The sequence below is a fragment of the Ahaetulla prasina genome, chromosome 3, assembly GCF_028640845.1.
Source record: "Ahaetulla prasina isolate Xishuangbanna chromosome 3, ASM2864084v1, whole genome shotgun sequence".
Classification (NCBI taxonomy): domain Eukaryota; kingdom Metazoa; phylum Chordata; class Lepidosauria; order Squamata; family Colubridae; genus Ahaetulla; species Ahaetulla prasina.
In genome coordinates, this window is record NC_080541.1 from 64,684,127 (window position 1) to 64,698,344 (window position 14,218).

The following is a 14,218-nucleotide window of genomic DNA, read 5'->3' on the forward strand; positions in this document are numbered from 1 at the left end:
TTTTTTGTAAAAATGCTATTTCATTACCAAAATATGGCACTTTTTGTAATTATTACGGCAATTTATGCCATAAATTTTGTACTTTCTGAGCAGAAAATCAAGAATCTATAGTTATCTGGAAAGAACTTTTCATATTTTCATACTTTCCAAAGGTATTTTACGAGAAGAATTCTTCACTCCTCCAAAACCAATAAAATACCTTATTCCACCAGACTTATTTATATTTATTTATTTATTTATTATTTAAATTTTTATACCGCCCTTCTCCCGAAGGACTCAGGGTGGTTCACAGCCAGATAAAATAAACAATAATATTACAATATAAATACTATTAAAATACAATTAAAAGACTTATTCAATTGGCCTAGATTAAAAATTTAGAATAAATGATAAAAACCCATTAAAACCAACAAATTTAAAAACTAATCCAGTCCTGCGCAGATGAATAAATGTGTTTTAAGCTCGCGACGGAAGGTTCGGAGGTCCGGAAGTTGACGAAGTCCTGGGGGGAGTTCGTTCCAGAGGGCGGGAGCCCCCACAGAGAAGGCCCTTCCCCTGGGTGTCGCCAGATGACACTGTCTCGCTGACGGCACCCTGAGGAGTCCCTCTCTGTGAGAGCGCACGGGTCGGTGAGAGGTATTCGGTAGCAGTAGGCGGTCCCGTAAGTAGCCCGGCCCTATGCCATGGAGCGCTTTGAAGATGGTCACCAAAACCTTGAAGCGCACCCGGAAGGCCACAGGTAGCCAGTGCAGTCTGCGCAGGATAGGTGTCACACGGGAGCCACGAGGGCTCCTCTATCACCCCGGCACCCGCATTCTGGACTAACTGAAGCCTCCGGATGCCCCTCAAGGGGAGCCCCATGTAGAGAGCATTGCAGTAATCCAGACGAGACGTCACGAGGGCGTGAGTGACTGTGCACAAGGCATCCCGGTCTAGAAAGGGGCGCAACTGGCGCACCAGGCGAACCTGGTGGAAAGCTCTCCTGGAGACGGCCGTCAGGTGGTCTTCAAAAGACAGCCGTTCATCCAGGAGAACGCCCAAGTTGCGCACCCTCTCCATCGGGGCCAATGACTCGCTTCCACCAGTCAGCCATGGACTCAGCTGACTGTACCGGGATGCCGGCATCCACAGCCACTCCGTCTTGGAGGGATTGAGCTTGAGCCTGTTTCTCCCCATCCAGACCCGTACGGCTTCTAAACACCGGGACAGCACTTCAATGGCTTCGTTGGGGTGGCCCGGTGTGGAAAAGTACAGCTGGGTGTCATCCGCGTACAGCTGGTACCTCACACCAAAACCACTGATGATCTCACCCAGCGGCTTCATATAGATGTTGAACAGAAGGGGCGAGAGAATCGACCCCTGCGGCACCCCACAAGTGAGGCGCCTCGGGGTCGACCTCTGCCCCCCCGTCAACACCGTCTGCGACCGGTCGGAGAGATAGGAGGAGAACCACCGATAAACGGTGCCTCTCACTCCCAATCCCTCCAACCGGCGCAGCAGGATACCATGGTCGATGGTATCAAAAGCCGCTGAGAGGTCTAATAGGACCAGGGCAGAGGAGCAACCCCTATCCCTGGCCCTCCAGAGATCATCCACCAACGCGACCAAAGCCGTCTCAGTGCTGTAACCGGGCCGGAAACCGGACTGGAACGGGTCTAGATAGACAGTTTCATCCAGGTGCAGGGGAAACTGATATGCCACCATACTCTCTACAACCTTCGCCGCGAAGCGAAGGTTGGAGACCGGACGATAATTACCTAAAACAGCCGGGTCCAGGGAAGGCTTCTTGAGGAGGGGCCTCACCACCGCCTCTTTCAAGGCGGCCGGAAAGACTCCCTCCAACAAGGAAGCGCTCGTAATCGCCTGGAGCCAGCCTCGTGTCACCTCCTGAGTGGCCAGCACCAACCAGGAGGGGCACGGGTCCAGTAAACACGTGGTGGCATTCAATCTACCCAGCAGCCTGTCCATGTCCTCGGGAGCCACAGACTTGATATCCTGGGTCTTGAAAACTTGGAACTTCGTCGCCTTTGACAGGATCTGGGTTTAGCATATAAAATCATCCGTTGTAATGTCTTTCCTGTCAATGACTTTTTTAGTTTCAATAACAATATCACAAGAGCTACCAACAGATTTAAACTCAATGTCAACCGCTCCAGTTTAGATTGCAGAAAACACGATTTCTGTAACAGAATTGTATATGCTTGGAATGCATTACCTGACTTCTCATAACCCCAAAGGCTTTACTCAAAAACTGTCCACGATTGACCTCACCACTTTCCTAAGAGGACTCTAAGGGGCATGCATAAGAGCACAAACGTGCCTACCGTTCCTGTCCTATTGTTTCTTCCCCTATGTATATATATGTTTATAGTACCTCGTTTCTCCTCATATATACATTCATATATTATATAACCCCTTATGCAATGCTTGTATATATTGTTACGACAAAATAAATAAATAAATAAATAAAATAAATAAATAAATATTTGCTAAAAACATAATGACAGAACCTAGAATGCTTTCATCATGTACATTATATTATAGTACTTCATACTATGATATTGTTATGTGTTATGAGCGCGAGAAATAAAAAGGTCACAGAAGTCCATTGTTAGAGCTGCTCTTGGATGATATCAAAGAATGCCCTATGTCTCTTGGTAGGAATAAATAGGAATCATAAGAAAGGGCTTGTCAAAATGATCGAAGGGTTGAAGCCCAAGATTTAAATTCAGGTCAAAGCAGAATCACCAAACAGGAATATAAATACACATGAGTTCATGTTTGGATCTGATTTTTTTTTAAAAGTTATTTATACATTAGGATAATTGTTGCTAGCAGAAACATGTTCATGTACTTCTAGGACTTCAAGCAAAAGTTAAGGCCTGTCAAAATCTGTGACACAGAAGATCCTTGTATATGCAGAGCCCAATGTTAGCCTTCTTTTGTTATTGTTTATTGTATCCAGATATGGCAGCTGAAAAACCCATACTATTTGACACCAGTTTGTGAACACCCCTTAATATAAAAAGAATGATGACAGTTTGTGAATATATTTTTCTATTGCACGTGCTTTGACTCTTTCACACGCCTTGAATTCTGCAAGTACTATTGAAATATTAAATTTATACCCAACATGATTGCTCAACGTGATGTGCTTTCTGTTTATGGAAAGATGGAATAGTCTTGTATTGATCAAGAAAAGTATTGTGATAGAGAACATAATAACATTTCACTTTGTTTCGTCCACATTTCACTTTGTTTTCCTGAGCAAGGGAGGGGATCAATATTAATTTGCACTTGCTGATCTTAGTAGTAACAATTCTCTAAGCTATAAAGCAGTACAAATATCCATTTTCACTTTTCTAAAAATAAGCACATAAAAGTTTAGCATGCTGAAGTAAGAGCAATGCTTTATGAGGGGCTCATAGATTTATTCAGTTCATACCTCTAGGTTTGCCTGTCCATAATTTTAAGCTATTCTCTTTCGTTCAACTTATCCTAAGAATGACTGTTACGAAGAAGACTTTTTTTTTTTTTGCCGAAGGCCTAAGGAGGCCATCCCTGGATCAACTGTGTTGAATAATAGAGTTGAAACTGGTGAATCAACTTTGAACACCCTCAAGCAGGGGTGTCAAATTTGTCACATCATCACATGATGTATCATGACTTCCCCCTCTTCACTAAACTGGGGTTGGGGTGGCCAGGGCGTGATGCATCCAGCCCATGGGCCACAGGTTTGACACCCCTGCCCTAAAGGAAACGAACTATTTGGATCCTTTTCAGTCTGAATTCAGGCCTAAATGGACGATGCAGTGGCTCAGTGGTTAAGATGCTAGGCTTGTTGGCTGGAAAGTGGGCAGCCCAGGTTTGAGATCTGAGTTCCACATGCTGGGGTGAGCTCCCGTCTTCACCCCAGCTCCTGCCAATTTAGCAGTTCAAACGATACAAATACAAGTAGGTAAACAGGTACAACTTTTGGTGGGATGGTAACAGTGCTCCATGATGTCATGCTGCCACATGATCACAGAAATGTCTCTAGCAGCACTGGTTCAATGCCCTTGAAATGGAGATCAGCACTACCCCTTATAATCAGCAACAAATAGCTGAGTAAAATCCATAGGGACTATTTTACCCTTTTTTTCCAGGCCTAAATATGGGACAGAGACAGCATTGCTCACTTCCTTGGATAATGTTGCGGCCTGGAATGGGGTAGTCACTTCTCACGATCCTATTGTGCCTCTTTGTAGCTTGTGATACCATCAACCAATTTATTTTTTGGAACACTTGCAGGGGATAAGGATAAAAGGCTGTCTTATATTGATTTTGCTTCTTTCTCAGTGATCAGCTAAAACAATGTCTGTTATAAATTTTACATTTTTAGGCGGTTTTGGGGACCAAGCAAGAAGTTGCTGCTTTCAGCGATGACCTCCTCCCTGCTAACATTTCACAAATTGTTTTAAAGGGCTTTTCCTTAAGCTTTTTATGATGCTATCTTTGATTTTTAATTTTGATTGATTCTTGTGTGTATTTGCTGTAGTTGGTAAATTGTTCCTATTTGTTGTCATGCATCAAGGTTTAGATGCTATGGTAGATGTTTATTAATATTCTGTGTAAGCCGCCAAGAGTCATTTAATGGTTGGATAAAAATATGTTTGATAAATACATAAATAATAATTAAATTGTGTAACAATTTGCAAAGAATTTGAAATTATAAAGCAGGCTAGCCATAATTGTGTGAACTTCCAATACATTCTGGTTAGGAGTATTCTAAATCAGTGGTGGGATTCAAAAAATTTTGCTACCGGTTCTGTGGGCATGGCTTGGTGGGCATGGCATGGCTTGATGGATATGGCATGGCTTTTTGGCAGGGGAAGGATACTATAAGATCTCCATTCCCATCCCCACTCCAGGGGAAGGATACTGTAAAATCTCCATTCCCTCCCCACTCAAGGGGAAGGTTACTGCAAAATCCCCATTTCCTCCCAATCAGCTGGGACACAGGAGGCAGAGAATAGATGGGGGCAGGGCCAGTCAGAGGTGGTATTTACCGGTTCTCCGAACTACTCAAAATTTCTGCTACTGGTTCTCCAGAACTGATCAGAACCTGCTGAATACCACCTAAATTCAAAAGAAGAAGAAAGAGGTACATCTGGATCTAGGGATTATAAATATCAAGGATGAGACAGAAGGCCAATATAACTTAGCTGATCATATATTTTGTCTTTTCTCAACTGGTGACATGGAACAATGGTGAGATAAAATCTTATATCTCTGCCTTCTGTACTGTATAACAATATGAAAACCTTCCTAGTTGAAGGAGGGATATTTAATTGCCCAATGCTTATCCACATAGCTGAATGGTAACAGAACAGTTGTTCTGTTCCTTTCTTCCCTCTTCTTTTAAATTTCAAAGAGTAATTACAAGTGACAAAAAGATGGCCAAATGGATAGCACTAAAACTGCTTCAAACAATACAGTGCTTCAGCTACTACATCAAAGTTCTCTAATTATAGTGAGTGATTTTGCTTTGTTTTATTTTTAAGATATTAGCTAATTTAGAATAGTTTCATTTAAATGCACAGCATGGCACCAGATTATTAATAGCACCAAGATTATAATGGGTCATTTATGGTTTGGGATTCTTAAGAAACTCATTTTGGCAGCATGGGAATTTGGCAACAGAATGATAAATGCTATTGTTCTTCCATGTTGTCACTTTGATGGCAGAGAAAAAGGCTTTGACTACTTCTGTTTAACAAATCAGTCTGTGTGTGCATAGACTGTAATGGAAGTAGGAAATGTAATGTCTTTCCTTCTTTCGTCTGAGAGGAATTGCAACTTCTACAGTTTCTTGCCATTAGATGTTGACTGGGTTATCTAATTTTTATTAGTCCCATCCTGTTTACACTGTAGAAAAACTCAAGATACATACCAGTTTGCAACATCCCCATCATGTGATCTTATTTCTTTCTTTTCTTTTTTGTACAGTTCACTAGAAAAGCCTTAAAGTAAGCAACTTTAAGTTGAGTAGTGAAAATCTCAGAGATGGAGACCAAGAATTTATTTGTTGTATCCAATGACTACCTTAAAAAAATGAAATAAATTATATAGCAAGCATAATCCATTTGAGGGCAGTAACTCATTGAACCAAAGTCTCCACACCATTGCATGGTTTGTCTCTGAGCTGTCACCGTATGTTCTTGACAGAAGCTTTTAACATTATAGAAATAAAACAGTCTTTTGAAGTTTTACCACTTAAAAATGTAAGGACTGCAAGGGACCTTCTATTTCCCCCAAAAAACTTCAGCCTCACCCCTTGTTATTGTTAACTTTGCAGAATATTGGAACTGTTTATTTTGAACATTCATGCAATAATGTATTCCCAAATCCTTTGAGTGTTCGGATTTTAAATTTGGACTATTCAAATTTGGAGTTTAACAACATGGCAAATAATTGTATGGTTTTCAGTACTACAATTTTTCAATTTTTAAAGAATGGGGATCTCAGTGTACTTATAAGCTTCCTGAATGCATCTGCGTAGACATTGTGTAACACAATATTGTAAGTGAGTTGTTGACCTAACCCAGGGAGAGTCTTCTTATATTCTTCGGCTGCATTCACAAATATAGGAATTTGGGACAGATGGAATGAAATCAAAAGTATGGCAATTTGGTAGTCCATAGCATTCTTAGCAGTTCTAGTTATATTGAGAATATTCTATTTAGATGTAGGAGATTAATTTTAAGGTGTATGAATTAAAACATAATGTATCATGTACAATATTGGGACCTCTTCGAGGGGTGCAGGAATCTGCGTTGGAAAGCACGGGAAGGGAATCAGCACACTGGCGGCCGGGATAGAGGGAGTTGAGGGCTGGGCATTACGAAGAGCTGCTTTAGTTCCGGGATTTGGCAGATGACATGTCAGACGAGGAGGGAGAGAGCGGCTGGGTGTCCAATCAATGGAGCAGTTCAGCCATGGGGCAGGACATGAGCAGCATGGGATGTTTAAAAAGGGGCTGAGAGGCAGAGGCTCTAAGCGCTGACTTTACACATAGAGACCTCGACTTTTACTGAGACTGGTTTGTAGCAGATCCAATAAACGAAGTCACTACTTTTCGGAAAGAAAACCAAGTTTGCTTGTTTCTTCTCACGGCGTCTGACACAATTGTGGCTGAGCTAGCCGAGAATTGGTCCTTTAAGTGGTATAGAGTAAATGGGATTGACAACCAAGCAAATCTGCGTCATTTTAAGAATCATTATTTTCTTTTTCTTTAATATTATTGAAGCAGTGGTATGCAACATGTTAATATGACGAAGGAAAAATATAGTTAATATCTAGGAAATGATCATATTGACTGTATTTTGAAATTTTGGTTTTAATATTAAATTGTCCTAACTTCATCTACTTCTTTGTCCCAGACCCATCCAGTGGGATGTTTCAGGTGACCCTCAATATTTTTTTTTTAAAGTGGTGTATATGTCATTAAAACATAGAGAAAAGAAAGAACATTAAGTATGGGAAAGATAATTAATGTTATGGAAGAGTGAAACAAAACAAATAAAGCTCGTAAGAAAATCAGCAACAGTAAAGTAGAACTAATAAACCTGATTGGGCCTAAAAGTAGTTCCTGGAGATAAAAGGTTGATGATCATTTTGTCATATCATATACTGGGCAATAGAAAAACTCTTATCATTTGCTGGATATTTAAAATTAGTGATCATTTGACATAAGTGGGCCTGCCTAGAGTTAATACTTTCTGAATGATGCTCACTGAAATACATGATAATTTAAAGTCATGGTAGCCCAGAATTTTATATTTTTTGGGGGGGGGATGGGGGATACAATGCAAATATTGCTGCTGAATGTTCATGCTTAGTAACTGACAAGATGGTTACCCCACTTTATGTACTATTTTGGTATACTTTAGGTATTATCAAGACTGCACTTCCCAATATGGACAGAGAAGCAAAAGACCAATATTTGCTTGTCATTCAAGCCAAGGATATGGTTGGTCAAAATGGAGGTCTTTCGGGGACCACATCTGTCACTGTTACCCTGACTGATGTCAATGATAATCCTCCACGATTTCCACGCAGTAAGTTTCTATAGTGATAATTAAAGATAATTTGCACAATAGCAAATCTATATTGGTATGCTACTTAGAATGGTTAAAATTCAGCTCCTTAATGGCTGAAATTAATTTTGGAACAAGAGTCAAATTATGAATTCAATTTCTTTCAGCTTCTTTAGCTGTTTCTTCTAGAAAATGCTGTTTCCAGACAACAGCTGTTAATTGTTTTTCATATACAGAAATAAAAAGATGTTATTAGTGATATAGTATGAGGTATTTTTTATAAATCCTGATAATGTTTCCTTGAATCATTCAAATATATTTTCTTTGAGGATTCATATCTACTAATTGCCACTGAAGATGGAATGGCATGGATTTAGAGAAATGTGGAATGCCAATGATGATAGTAAAAGTTATTTTGGAATATAAAGCAAATATCAATTGTCACTCAACACTCTACTTTGAATTGGTTATTATCCAACAGTGGAACCTCAGATATTTGCCCTTTTCTTTCATTTCAAAACTCCCTAATATTTGTAACAACTTACCTTTGGAAACCCAAAAGTCTCAAAACTGTGTTTTCCTTTGAGTTCTGTTCTAATGGTCTCTTAAGGAAGGAAGGAAGGAAGGAAGGAAGGAAGGAAGGAAGGAAGGAAGGAAGGAAGGAAGGAAGGAAGGAATCAATATGCGGGAAACCAGAACCAGTCTGCCTTCCGTTTTATGGATAAATCAAATGAGAAAAAGAAATCTGTTTCCACATTTCAGTTATCCTATTTTTCAAAAATATTATATTTCCCTGCTTTTCTTAATAGCCCCATTGCAAATGAAAGAAAATCCAATACAGTGCAAGACTACAATTTAGCCCAATTATTTGACATGGAAAAATTGTCTCCTTATGACACAATAAAGATTTATCTGTGATCCCTGGATCCAGCTATTTTGGGGAATTACCGTCCAGTCTCCAACCTTCACTTTGTGGCGAAGGTTGTAGAGAGTGTAGTTGCATGGCAGCTTCCCCAGTGCCTGGATGAAGCTGTCTTATCTAGACCCGTTCCAGTCTGGCTTCCGGCCCGGTCATAGTACGGAGACAGCTTTGGTCGCGTTGGTGGATGACCTCTGGAGGGCCAGGGATAGGGGTTGTTCCTCTGCCCTGGTCCTATTAGATCTCTCAGCGGCTTTTGATACCATCAACCATGGTATCTTGCTGCACCGGTTGGAGAGTTTGGGAGTGGGAGGCACCATTTATCGGTGGTTCTCCTCCTATCTCTCTGACCGGTCGCAGACGGTGTTGACAGGGGGGCAGAGATCGACTACGAGGCGCCTTACTTGTGGGGTGCCTCAGGGGTCGATTCTCTCGCCTCTCCTGTTCAACATCTACATGAAACCGCTGGGTGAGGTCATCAGTGGTTTCGGGGTGAGTTACCATCTGTACGCTGATGACACGCAGCTGTACTTTTCCACCCCGGACCACCCCAATGAAGCTGTCGAAGTGCTGTCCCGGTGTCTGGAAGCCGTACGGCTCTGGATGGGGAGAAACAGACTCAAGCTCAATCCCTCCAAGACTGAGTGGCTGTGGATGCCGGCACCCCGGTACAGTCAGCTGCAACTGCGGCTGACTGTTGGGGGCAAGTTATTGGCCCCAATGGAAGGGGTACGCAACTTGGGTGTCTTCCTGGATGGGCGGCTGTTGTTTGATGATCATTTGGCGGCCGTCTCCAGGAGGGCCTTTCACCAAGTATGCTTGGTTCGCCAGTTGCGCCCCTTCCTTGACCGGGATGCCTTATTCATGGTCACTCACACTCTTGTCACTTCTTGTTTGGATTATTGCAATGCTCTCTACATGGGGCTGCCCTTGAAGTGTACCCGGAGGCTGCAGCTAGTCCAGAATGCAGCTGCGCGGGTAATAGTGGGAGCCACTCGTTGCTCCCATGTAACACCATTCCTGCGCAGTCTGCAGTGGCTTCCTGTGGTCTTTCGGGTGCACTTTTAGATCTTGGTTACCACCTTTAAAGCACTCCATGGCTTAGGGCCCGGGTACTTACGGGACCACCTGCTGTTACCTCATGCCTCCCACCGACCCGTACGCTCACACAGAGAGGGTCTTCTCAGGATGCCGTCCGCCAAACAATGTTGGCTGGCGGCCCCCAGGGGTAGGGCCTTCTCTGTTGGAGCTCCTACGTTTTGGAACGAACTTCCCCCTGGTTTACACCAAGTGCCTGATCTTTGGACTTTTCGCCGTGAGCTGAAAACGCATTTATTTATTCAAGCGGGACTGGCTTAAAAGTTTTATTAAATTTAAATTGGGGTTATTTATGAATTTTAGGGTTTTAATTTTTTTAAAATTTCGGCCATCTTTGTAATATGCTTGGTTTTAAGTTTCTGTTTTAATGTGTATATTGTGGGTTTTTATTATCTGGCTGTACACCGCCCTGAGTCCTTCGGGAGAAGGGCGGTATAAAAATTTAATAAAATAAATAAAATAAATAAATCCTACAAATTCATTTATTATTTTCCTTTAGTGACTTGAGGCCTATAGGAGCTAAAATGCCATTGGAAGTAGATTTCCTTTGACAGAAACTTTAGGTTAGGCATTATTTTCAGCAATTAATTTGTGCATTGATATCCTCAGAGAAATGTAGACTGAATTAAAAGAGCAGAAAATGTTAATATGCCATCACAAAAGTCCATACCTTTCACCTTTTATTCCAAAAATTATGCATAAGAGTTGATTGTGGCATTCCAGTGAACAATAAATCAACAAAAATAATCTCTTGTGTTCATTATATAGCTTTAGTATATACTGTCAGGGGACAGATCACTATCTTTCTCACATAATTTAATCCTACTGAGAGTCCAGAGCAGAGAATACTGCTATTATGTTCTTGGATATCTCCCCCACCCCCAAATTCCACCCTAAAGATTTTTTTTTTCTCCTTTAGAGATTTTAAGAAGTAAAAACTGCTTATTCCAGTGTTTATTCCTGTGAATTCTCCTTTTTAGACAGAAATTCTGGATGTTCCAGTTCCAACCCATCTGATGGGTTAGGTATTTTTTCCATGGTGTATTTATACATGCTGCCTTTGTAGGAGTAACGTTGGAGTAAAGGATGCAGAGAACCTTAGATTGGCTTATAGAAACAACATGCACTGCTTCAAAACTGCCTTCACTTTATATCTATCCTTTACGGTTAACTAAAGAAGGCCATAGATTAATAGATCTATGAACCATAAAGATTCACTAATCACTTTTAATTTTATAGGATCGTACCAATATAATGTTCCAGAATCACTTCCAGTGGCTTCAATGGTGGCTAGATTAAAGGCTGCAGATGCTGATATAGGGGTTAATGCTGAAATGGAATATAAGATTGTGGATGGTGATGGCTTGGGAGTTTTCAAAATTTTAGTGGACAAAGAGACGCAAGAAGGAATTATTATGATACAAAAGGTAAGATTGGTTTATTATTTTTGTGTGCTTTGGGATTCAAGTAAATCATTTGGTAATAGATAAAATATTTACTGTAACTAGACTATCTAATTTTACTAAAATGTATTTTAGTTTACACACTGACTATTTTCACTTTTTTACAATTTTACAAATTAATGAAAAGTACAGAGATAAATGTATCGTAGGTTGCTGATCGTATTGCTGTCAATTCCAGCTAAATTTACAGACAAAAAGACAAAATATGTTTTATACAACTCAAGAACAATTTGTCTAAAAACATTAAAAATGCATTTCTACAGTACAGGACTCAGTTGTTTATTAGATAATTTAGTACTATTTGAATTTTAAATATTAATAAAATGAAGCAAAAGTCTAATTCAAACATGTTAATGTTATTGAGCAGTATTCAGAGACCTACATCAGTTTGCAAATGGGAACGTTATATAAATTACATTATTTAAAATTTATCATTTTATCTGTATGAGTCTTAAAATTGATCTCTGGAAAAGTAGATGAGGTGAAGATCTAAGGAGATAAAACTAGCAGATAGATATTAATGAAGCCTTCAAGCTTTATTCACTATACTAAAGAATTAGAGAATGCAATTGTCCCTTTAACCTTCAGGATAGTTGTTATTTGCTATTATATCTCAAACCCATATTTTAGTTGCAGTAATCCAAAGATTAGCTCAATGATAATTAATATCAGAGTACATGAATTATTTTTAATTCAAAGTTAAGAGAAAAATGTTTATAGACTTACTATTCCATAAACATTACTTTCCTTACTATACAATAAAGATATAATATATATCTTCATTGCTTTAATTCCAAGTAATTTTACTTTGATATCCATCCTAGGATATTACAGTAATGTGGAAATCAATACAATGCATATTTTAGATCAAATTTGTTAAATCAGCAATTGAGTCTGAAAGTCCCATCAAACTAACCTCTCCTTTTCTCCAATCAGCAGTACTTGGTGCAGTGAGAAAATGGTACCTATTGTGCCTAGTAGTTTCTACTGATCAGCAACTGTATGAAAGTGCTTTGCCATTGCTTTCTTTCTAGGGTTGAGACAGTAATTTATCCAAGGTTACCCAGCTGCTTTTGTTCCAAGGTGGGACTGGAACTCACGGTCTCCCAGTTTTTAATCTGATGCCTTAACCACTATAAAAACTGACTCTGATTACTATGATATGATATTGAATTAATGGCTGCCTATCTCATAAGAATAATTCTGGGTAGCGTACAATGATTAAAACAAAAGGCACAACAGAAATCCTTTGATAACTCCATCACACACACACACACACACACACACACAGTCACATCATCATCATCAGAGCATGCTTAACCTGGCCCAAATGCCTGGGGAAACAGCCAATCTTTAGGACCTTATGAAAAGCTAAGAGGGATGAGGCCATCTGGATTTTCAAAGGGATACTGTTCTTAGAGCAGGCACTGTCTTGTGAAGACCTATCTCCAAGGGGCAAAAAGATAACACTGTCTGATGAAAAGGATGTTGAACACCCCCTTTCTACTGGATATGGTAGGCAAAGCAAAAACAATGGGAGTGTGGAAAGCATTTGGAGTGTTTTCGATGGCAGCCACCAAATAATTTGTTGAATATGAAAGTGCCCTAGATGAGCAGTTGTCAAATGACTATACATTAGTTAAAATAGAATGGATATTTAAACATTTCATTATCGGACAGCTATGAATTTAGATGGTATACCATCTGTAATAAACTTCCAGTGGAATCTTTTAATGGAGTTGGAACAGCCCCTGTGATAAATTGATATATTACATTACATTAAATATGTTAGAAGACTTGTGTATAATAGTTATAAAAACATATAGTAGTTATAAAAAAATAACTGGATTTATGTCTGATTTAAACAAATTAAAAGCTACAATAAAGGTGTAATACCATGATCATAACTTACTATAGTATTAATGAATAAGATTGTGATGAAGCATCTAATTAGGAGTATGCACAAAATGGGAAACATTTTATTTTAAATTCAACAACTCTCTACTTACTTATATGTTTCTTAAGAACATTCTAAGTTTAGTGTATCTTTTAAGAACAAAAATTTGAAATGGTTCCATATTTTATTCTGATTTTGAAACTAAAGTCTCATTGCAAATGTGTTTTACTTTGGTCTCAGAACACTTGAAAAAAATGCTGTATCAAGACTGAAGGTCTACTGAGGTTCAAATAGCCTCTGCCTCCCTGACCCCTTTATTGTTCAGTATATTAAAGTTCACCACCTTGATTTCATATGATGTGCTCTGTCTTTTATATAGAGCTCTTGAAGGAGGAAGAAAAATATCTTAAAGAATGGTATTCTTTTCTGAAGTGATGAATCTTCATATTTTGCTATGATACTGTGCTCTGACTGCTTTCTAATGGATTGAGTCATTAAGTGGGTTTCATGATTAGCATTTCAGATATTAAAATAAGTATATTCATTTTAATAACAATAGTATTTGGATCATTTTCAGGATCTTTCCAGATAGTGCACATCAATCCCAGTAATAATAAGAGATAAGATTATCAGCATGACACACCCTTTTCTGATTCAAAAAAGGAAAACAAAAAAAAAGTTACTCAAAATAGGAAATTATAGGTATGGCACATTTCATTTCATTTCCTTTGTTTATTGCAAGCTTGTGTGCTTCAGATCTACC

General features: G+C 39.4%; 1 protein-coding gene across 1 annotated transcript in view; it reads left to right on the forward strand.

Annotated features, from left to right (window-relative positions):
* The window catches only part of LOC131195508 (cadherin-7), a 133,203-nt gene that overhangs the window by 93,342 nt on the left and 25,643 nt on the right, over positions 1-14,218 (forward strand). The window contains exons 5-6 of the mRNA XM_058177469.1: positions 7,932-8,099; positions 11,335-11,522. Of these exons, the coding sequence (XP_058033452.1) occupies positions 7,932-8,099; positions 11,335-11,522 (356 nt within the window). The remainder of the gene's footprint in view (positions 1-7,931; positions 8,100-11,334; positions 11,523-14,218) is intronic.